The sequence below is a fragment of the Cygnus olor genome, chromosome 2 (genome assembly GCF_009769625.2).
Source record: "Cygnus olor isolate bCygOlo1 chromosome 2, bCygOlo1.pri.v2, whole genome shotgun sequence".
In the NCBI taxonomy this organism is placed as follows: Eukaryota; Metazoa; Chordata; class Aves; order Anseriformes; family Anatidae; genus Cygnus; species Cygnus olor.
The window spans coordinates 147403594-147413261 of NC_049170.1; the positions used below are offsets into that span (position 1 = coordinate 147403594).

Genomic DNA, 9668 nt, shown 5'->3' on the forward strand with positions numbered 1-9668 from the left:
TACCAGGCTGCAGCCGCAGATCAAGACGCAGAGCCAGAATTACATGGAATTACATGGTTATGTTTGCAGTGCTATAAATGCGGTCGGTTTTCTTTACCGTGCACTGCACCACGCTCTGCTAGGAACCGGTTTCTCACCGTGTGCTAGTACAGAAAGTCAGCTTAACACTGGTGTAAAGATCGAACAAGAAATGCATCCCTCTGGAGAGAAAATCCTGTGTTTATGCAAGACCTGGATATTTGCCTACTCCCACACCACCCCACTCCACAGCCAATTACACATTCGCTAGAGATATTTACAGAGCTGAACACGCAGCTGCAATTTATTCTGTTTCGTGCTGTAACCTCAGCTCTGTTGAAAAGGACCTTGCTGGATTCTTTAACCTTCCGGTGCCATGCAGTTAAAAAGAAAAAGAAAAAAAAATAGAAATTTAGGACCTCTGATTTCCATCTCTTCCTCATTCCAATGTGACAGCGGAAAGATCACTGGAGTGGGAGCAAATACTTCAGTGCTGCCTGTGTTTGCTTTTATTTAGGGGGTTAGTCGTGTGTCCCGGGCTCTTCTGTGGCAGCAAGTTCAGCATCTCTGTGGCCTGGGCTGTTTGCTGAGCACAGGGATTCCTGTGCTTTGTGGCTGTGGGTAGCTTACTCAAAAAGCAGAGCCCGTGTAGCAGCACAGACGAAGGCTGTGTGTGTAAGGCTGTAAGAAAAGTTTATCCCCGCGCCCTCTCTCCTCCACCATTGTTCTGCTGCCTCAGACTTCCCCGGGGTTGTTCCTTCTGACCTAACATCCATCTTGCCATTGATTTCACCGGCACTGTGCAGTGTGCAGTTTGATCTAAGTGCGGATCTATGTGCACCCACGGAGGATCCCGTCTTCATCTTGGTGTCACCCCCCTCCTTCCGTCTGCCTCCAGCCAGATACATATCTATTGCCTCCTTCCTCGAACCGTGTCAGGCGTATCAGGGAACTTATTTTGCCTGGAGACGAGTCCTTTTGCTTATTTATTTTTGCTGGCACAAGCTTAAAACATAGCGGTGCCTCGCTTTGGCTCAGTGCTCCCAAGGCAGCACGAAGGACAGGCTGCAGCAGGGACGGGAGCACCCTGGGGAGCACGGGATTCGCATCCTGTCCTCCTCCCCCTGTGCTGGAGGAGGTTTGGTGCATCGGGATGTGGAGTCCTTGGACAGTGACTGGTCCAGCCCCTAATAAACCTTTTTTTTCCCCATGTTTCTACTAAAAGTAAGATTAGTTCTGTAATCCCTAAGGAAAGGAAACCTTTTCCTCTGGTAGTGTTACCAAGTGTTTTGTGTACTAAACCCTGGCTTTGCATGTGAGCTCGGAGGTGATAACGTGGTAATTAGCTCAGGGGGGTTATTTTGGCAGTGTAACAACCGACAGGGCAAGCCTGCATGGTTGCTGCTTGTAAGTAGCTGCTTTTTTAATGGCAACTGCAGTAAGAAGTGGAACAGTTAGTGGAACAGTTCTTGTTCCTCTGTGACAAAATTATGGCCTTAGATGGGAGTGTTTACTTTCCCTCATTTCGCAACTCCTTCATATTTCATACTAAAATCTGATTTTGAAAAGCACGTCTCGATTTCCATCTGTTTGCTCGGGAGCTCCGGCGTGCGCAGGAGGCGGGGATGGGAGCACAAGTTCCCGGAGTCCCAGAGGAGCAGGGGCAGTGTGAGGGAGGGAAACCGCATTTCAAGCATAGCTCTTCCTTTAAAATGTTGGAAGCCTGGAGGTCCCCTTCCTCCTTGCTGAAGGCTGGAAAGCTGAATTTCAGATGTTCGTAGCACTGAAGTCGTCTTCCGCTGAAATCTGCCAGCAAAACAAGAAAAACCAAAGCAGACGCATTGCCTTTTTAAGCAAGTGATGGTAAAGAATATATATATATATATATATTTATTTATATATATATATTTTTTTTGCTTTGCTTTTTCCTTCTTAGTTTCAGCAGATTAGTAATATTCACAGGCTGTAGCTGTGGACGTACCACAGGAATAAACCAGGAAGGTTTCTATCTTAGAACTGGGCCCAGAGTTTTTAAAAGTGGTTGACAAGTGTGAAGAGCCTGGCTTGGTGGGCCTCCAGCACTCAGGGCAGTGATAATTGCAAAACCTTTGTCCTTCAGCCAGAGTTTGCACAGGTGCCTGTAATGAGGGCTGCATACTGACAGCATGGCCTGAGGTTTAAATGAAGCGAGGATCTTGCAGGTCTCTCCTGCAGACTACATATAGGAAATGCATGGTTTTCCAAATTACACATGAAAAGAAGAAAAATTACAGAATTTTTCTTCTGGAAGATTACAACGAGTTGCAGAACGCCATCACGAAACAATTAGAAGCTTGAGCTACTCCAACTAACCAGCTGATCCTTGCCCCTGTAGGATTAGCAGCACATGAAAAAGAACATTTATTTGTAATTATTGAGGATATCTCTATAAAAGAAATTTAAGCTGGCTGTTTCTTTAATGGATATGATTTTAATTTTCTTTAGCAAGAAGAAAAGCAAACCCACCTACATTGGAATACTCTTTTTTTTTTTTTAATAGTTACATCGTAAATTCTGGTATAAATTTTATTCTGTAAAATTGTGAAAATACACTTTTCTTTAGGCAGGTCTGAAAGAAGCTATATTTAGAAGCTTTTATTTTAGTTCTTAGGAAAATTGCTTGAGAATTTTCCAGGGTTGAAAATGACTCCTACCTTTGCCTGAATTCATAATTTCTATTTGATGCTGATAAGTTTTTTTTAAAAAAAGTACACAAACAAACAAAAAAACAACCAAAACCCAACACCAAACAGCCAAACAACAACAACAAAAACCCCACAACCCAAACCCCACAATTTTCCATGTGTTTTGGGAATGGTTCATCTCAAAGAAAAAAATATGTGGCTTTGGTGTCACCTCAGATCATAAGAAGAAATAATAATCAAGCCAGAATGTCCTAAGCTATCCGATATGGAAATCCGTGTGCTTATGAGCAGAGCGAGGGCCAAATCTGGACCTGACTAGCACACAGCTTGCCCAGCAGCTGCATGTTTCTATGAGAGGCACTGATCCCTTCTGGAGCACCTTGGTCCTGAAGAGATCTGCGAGGGGTCTGCGTCAGGCCTGGGCAGGGCCCAGGGACGGAATCCTGGCTGCTCTGGAGCCCGAGATCAGAGCCGGGTTTCCCTCTTCTCTCCGTATGAAGAGTTTCGGCCACGTGAAGGTTTTCATTTGTGTGGTTGCCACACGTACAGGCCCGGTCATACCTGTGATGGAAACAAGTGGGCCTGGTGCCAGGGCAGCTGCTGGTGTATGGCGGCCCTCAAAACATTGCCACTTGCTTGCACTTGGAAGGAAGGGGGAAACACAGGTGTGCTTGGAGGGCCTTGCTGAACTGCAGTCTTAGACCCTGCATAGTCCCCTCACTGCTTGGATGAGGGGGTAAATACCAGTGCTGCTGAAAAACAGCAACTCTGCCACCATCTTTAAAGCGTCACTGCACAGTCTGGTGTTCGTGGGGCAGGCACCCAAGAGTGCGGATCCTCTGAGCCAAACCCTTTGTGCTGTGCTTTCCTTTTAGACTGATGTCCAGTTAACGTGACTCTGTAATCACAGTCTTATCTGACTGTTGTGAGATATGCTGTCTGTGGACTCCGTGTGGCTGCTGCTTGCAGCCACACCAGTGATCTGCAGTCACACTCGCTGCGTCTGTACATTTAAATGTTTTTTTTAGGACTCTTCACAAGAACTTTGCAATTTTCACTTAAGCCAAATACAGCGGTGGAATTTCTAGCTCCTGGTTATCTTTCACAGTGCCCTCTAAAAAGGGCATCTCAAAAAATAAATCATTTCTGTAAGGATTTTTAAAAATATTAAATTGTAAAAGGCCCAGAAATCAAGGCCTGGCTCCACAAGGATGGGTGACTGAAGCCTATACCACAGCCTCTGAATATTTGGGAACCTAGCCTAACAGCCTATCCTAACATAATATTCCAGTAGCATTTATAAATATTAAGGCCATTCTAATGCAGGCAGCTAGGTAAGAATTACTGACAACTATGCAATGTTTCTATCAAATATTTTTTATTAAATATTATTAATTTAATAATTTCCTTATTAAATAATTTGTCTTAACTTGTGCAATTTCATGCTCATGCCCGTTACTGTTCTCCAAGCTGTGCTGTCAGGTCTCTGATATCCACCTGGAGCATCTCACAATCCTTCTCACCTTGCCTTGGCAAGACCAAGCATGAGCTGGCAGCCCAGGCTTGTCATGGAGGGCAGACAGCACTAACCAGTCACGGGGGGAAGGATTGTGCAGCTCCCAGTAGAGCAGAATCCTCATTCTGGCCATTAAACATTGTGGTAACAATAATTATAATTCCTCTTCTCGCCGCCTTCAGTTTGATGTGGAATGGCACGACACATCTTTGCTGACTTCTTTAAGCAGAAGGCTTCCAGATCCTTTCTGGTCAAATTGAAGCCCTAAGCTGAAGTTTTTCTTTTCCTGGGAACACCTGGATTTGGTTAAATCTTCTGCCAGTGAAAACCCACAGAAAGATGGAGGCACACATACCTTTCCTCCTATCCATACTTCTGTGGGCTGTTTTCTGTCAGGGTGGGAAACAGAAATAGTTAACAATAAATGTTTATTAATGTAATTTTTTAAAAGTAATTAAGTATTTTCATTTCAGAGTTACTTAATTTAACTGTTACTGTTTACGTGTTTTTTATATCACTACATCCTGACCAACAAAATGGTTGGAATTTCTTCTGGGCTTTGTCATTTCTTGAAGTTTGAGGGATAAAAATGGATGGTTATCTCCTGTCAGGCTCCTTGGAGAGCTATGAGGAAATGAACAGTAAAAGGCTCTTTGAGACTCTTTTAACTTTGGTTTATTATCTATTATAGCTACTGACGTGTGGAAAGCTACAGAGAAATTGTGCATGTTTATAGTTACAAAGCCCTTAGCAGCTGTAGTTATGAGCTGAACACTTAGAGCTTTTTGAAATGTGTTTTTATAAATGCAGCATTAAATCATTGAAATTTTGTAAACCAGCTGCTTTAAGAAAATTCCTAAGATAATAAGAGGGTTGACATACTCAGCGGCTGGTTTGTGGGTACTCTCTCTCTTGCACTCCTTTTGTAGCACCACCAAGAGAGTAGCTCGCTGTGCTGGCTTCTTTGGGGCAGGATTCGTGATAGCCAAAGCGCACAAAGCAGCACCGTGTTTCATTTCCCCATCCTGGATACTGCAGTAGATGGAAAACTGGGGTGGGAGAACAAAATGGGCTGAGTTGAGGACGCTGCTCCCCTCACCACGAAGGGCTCAGGGCTCAGGATCATGAAAACCTCTCTCCCCTCACCAGGTCTGTGGGACCTAGCACATGGCTCCACATTTCTTCATCCCCAAGGGAGCTGGAGCTGGAATTTGCAGGCTCGGCCTTTGGGAGCACTGGCAAAATGATGGTCATGGAGAGAGCTTTTATGCCACCAGGGTGACTGGCTCTGTGTTATCATCTCTCTTCTGCTCCTTACAGCTCTTTTCATGTAGTGTTAGGGCAGTTGTTCTTTCTTCTATGCCTTGGCTGCCCCTCTACTTTTCTCACCTGGCTTGGGTGGAGTTTTTTGAAAAATAAACTGGTTGAAAATGGTGAAACTAAAATGCCATTTGGATCCAGTGCAAAGGATGGTATGAAGAAGACTGTTCTCAGCCCCTACACACAGCTGCTATTCTACTGTCAAGCGCATACACTGAAACAAACACCTTGGGAATTCAGATGTGTCAACTCTGGTCTTTTGCATGAGACGCTCGCCCTTTGGCATCTGGCTTGCTGTTCGCTGCTGTGGTGCCCATCCACATTTACACGGTTGTACCCTTGGTGCAAGTAGCTGGCCAGTCTGGAAGGTCTGTTCCTTTGCCAGGGACGTTCCTCGGGGTCCCCGAGAGCCCCTCACACGATCCGGCATGCAGATTTATCCATCACATGCCTGCGTGCCTGTCCCTGGCCAAAGACGAGTCCCATGCATTGGGATTCCAGTAACTCGAGAAGTCTGAGAACAGGCAGCAGCAAAACAAACGTCAGCCATTCAACTTCCAAAAATTGCATTAAGCCAGAAGAGACAATGCTATTTCTGCAGGTCTGTTTTAAATCAACTCAAATATTCTTCTGGAGCCAAAGCTATAATTCAGTAAAACTTGATACAATCTTGGAAAGCCCTAGAAAGCATTAGGAAATACCACTGGGAGTTGAGAAACCTATAGATACTGCAAAAATTTGCATTTTAAACTAAACGTATCTCTTAAATGCTAATTGAGGCATGCTGAAGAGGATGATGGGCTACCTCTTCAATCAAAAGCCTTAACATTCAGAAAGCTTTGTCTGCGTGCAAAAGCTGTACGGTGCTGCGTGCAGTTGAAATAGCATATGAAGGCACAGGAAAGATAGAGCCGTACTGCTACGAAGTGGCCAAGAGCTGATTGCCATACTTCAGAGCTTGTTGAGACCACCAACCACTAAGGCAGACTTCCAGGACCTCAAGCCCTGCGCAGCAATTCTTGAAGGGGTAAGGTTCAAGAGAAGTTTGCTGTTCCCTTAGGGGCTGCTGCTGCTGCTGCTGTTCCTGTGCGTAGGCCCGAAGGAGCAGAGATTAAAAACATCAGTAGCATTTCTGATGAAATGTTTTATTTTTGGACGGGCTTTGCTTCCTCTATAATTTTCCTTAAATGGAACATTGATAGCCGCATTCTGTACATTTTGCACAAATACAAGTTGGGCTTCACCACGCTGAATCCCTGTTCTACTTGAGACAGAAGGTCGCTGATGCACAAAAGTTGAATGGTTGGGCTTGTGCGAAAACATGGTTTAGGGGTAGCAATGTAAGACAGCAAAACTGTTTCCCACCTCTGCTGCTGTGTTTCTGCCTAAAGATAAAAGGTAAAAATATAAAGTTTGAGACTTTCTATAGTGATATGCTCTTCAGAGCTTATTTTATACAGACTCAAGATCAGTTATGAGAAAGATAACCTTCTAGGGAATGCATTGTTTTCATTGAAACATCAGGATGATATTATTGTTTCTTTAGGCTCCACATTTTTATCATTAAAAACAGATCTAGACACTACACATTTCTGACATTTTTAACAAATACCATTATATTATGATTACAGCCAGAGAAGGCTTAATGTTTTCGAGGAATAAATATTGATATCTTTCTTTTCCTTGTCAGGTTTTTACAATGCTGATGTGACTTTTTGCTCTGACTTTTCCTAACTTTTTTAAGATGCAGAATCACAGAAACACAGAATGGCTGAGGTAGGAAGGGCCTTCTTGAGGCCATCTGGTCCCACCTCTGCTCAAGCAGGGACACCCTGAGCAGGGTGCACAGGACCACGTCCGGGTGGCTTTTGAAGGTCTCGAAGAAGGAGACCCCACAGCCTCTCTGGGCAACCTGTGCCAGGGCTCCGTCACCCACACAGCACAGAAGTGCTTCTGGTGTTCAGAGGGAGCCTCCTGTGTGCCAGTTTGTGCCCATTGCCTCTTGTCCTGGCACTGGGCACCACTGAAATGCACGGTGGAGTTGGTCCGAATATTTCTATCAAGACTTTTTGGACAGAAAATAACCTCTGATGATACAAAACTTTCAACATTAGAAATTTTTATGACATTTAGAAACAAAATATTAGCATATTTGAAATTAATTAATGATCCATACTTTCCAAAGTAAACCAAAAACCATTCACAGAAGAAGTACAAAGAGCTAAGTTTATGTTGGAATATCTCCTGAAAATGACAGTGGCATTTTATTTTCCATGGTATTATTTCCTAGAATTTGGATCCTTTGGGTTCATTGTGCACTGGTGGAGGTTCTGGCACTGAATCTAGTGAGATCATCATCCAGGCTCTGCCCTGAGCCTGGAAACATGATGCACATTTTTACTGTGACTATCAAGAGCTGTCTAAATCATATCAGATGGAATAACAACCTGTTTGCAATGGCCAGAGCTGTCTTGTCCCATATTGTTTGAAAAGCACCATTGATATCATGGTGTTGTAAGAAAAAATATTGATGTAGAACTTCAAAATTCCACAGGTTTCAAAGCTGTAGTGATATTTAAAAATTTTTTAAAAAAGGAAAATTATCTTGCCAAGTTAATTCTAAGGACTGTATCTTTCTTAAGAGCACTGAATGAGAGAGCACAAAGAGTACTGGAGGTTTTGCATGCCCAGGAGTTGATGTCTTTGTAGGTAACCTGACACAAAAAGTCTAATGCATAACTTTTGCTGCTTGTCTTTCTCCACAGGTTTGCCAGTTCGTCGTTTCTGTGAATGGCCTCAACGTTCTTCACGTGGATTACAGGACAGTGAGCAATCTCATCCTGACCGGCCCGCGAACAATTGTCATGGAAGTGATGGAAGAAATAGAGTCCTGAGAAGAAAAGATCTCTTACTGGACATTTCTGTGAGAGAAACAGTGACAACCAAGAAGCAGCATGACACGAGGAGACAAAACTTTCTGTGTCAAAATAAATGATTTTGCTTTTAGGGGAGGGGGGTTCTCTTTCATTTAACAATAATAGCACTGGTTATTATGCTGAGAAGTGAGCAATAGATACCAGCATATTTTCACTGAGGACTTCGCTTTGCTTGATGAAGACGAGGTAAAGGCCCTTAGGTCGTCTCTCCAGCCACGGCTGCATCCGTCAGAGCGGTTTCCCATCTAAGCGGCCGTGCAGATTTCCTCACAGTCCACCACTGGATCAAAACACTTCAGGAGATGAAAGAACCACACACACTGTGGGGTCAGGATGTCACAGGCAGTTTGCATGACTTATTTACGTGGGTAAACATCCTCCAGTCAGGGAAAGGTGACTAGATGCTGGCTTTATTGCAGTCAGACACAAAGGAACTGTGAATGCATCTCTGTGAAACAAATAAGTTCATTTTCGGTAGAGGATACTGTGGTGTGGATGTTCAGGCCTGATAGAGCACAATGAGTATTCTAAAAGAAAAATACAAGACCATGCAAGTGCAAAAGCGTGTGCTACTTTTACAAAGTAAAACAATCTGCCCTTTGAAAATCAGGCGATTTGTTTAAATGCCTAAGCACAGATGTAGGTACTGAAGTATAAAGTGTTGATCTCTTTTTTGTTTGTTTGTTTTCTTATGTGTAAAGGAAAGGTGTCTCGGTCTCATTGTTTGTCACTTTGGAGAATTTCTGGACACCTTTAATCCTAGAAGGAGAATAATATTTAGTGGGTTGAGGTGGGAAATTCGCAGTGTTAGCATTAGCAATGATACATCCAAGCGCTCCAGTAGAGGAAGTACACTTCAAATTGAAGCAATGTACTTGAATGTGCATTAAGCTCATTAGCACTTTCAAATCATCAAATGTTTTGCAAACTACATACTTGCCACATAAGTTGCATTTGACACTATTACTAATAAAAAATTGTATTTAACTGACTCCTTACTCTTTTTCAAATGTTAGGATTTGTTTGTTGATAAATTTATGAAACAAATCTTTTAAATATATATATATATATATACAAATTCTATATTCTGCTGAGCTGGGTGACTTCTTAACCCAATGGTGATTGGACTTCATGGACATTCGTTGATCTTTGAACTGAACATATACATCCTTGTCCACAGAATTATAAGTATAC

General features: G+C 43.1%; 1 protein-coding gene across 1 annotated transcript in view; it reads left to right on the forward strand.

Annotated features, from left to right (window-relative positions):
* DEPTOR (DEP domain containing MTOR interacting protein) overlaps positions 1–9463 on the forward strand; it is a 76513-nt gene extending 67050 nt beyond the window's left edge. Inside the window, exon 9 of the mRNA XM_040546964.1 lies at positions 8304–9463. Coding sequence (XP_040402898.1) covers positions 8304–8432 — 129 coding nt within the window. The 3' untranslated portion in view covers positions 8433–9463. The remainder of the gene's footprint in view (positions 1–8303) is intronic.
* The last annotated feature ends 205 nt before the right edge of the window (positions 9464–9668 follow it).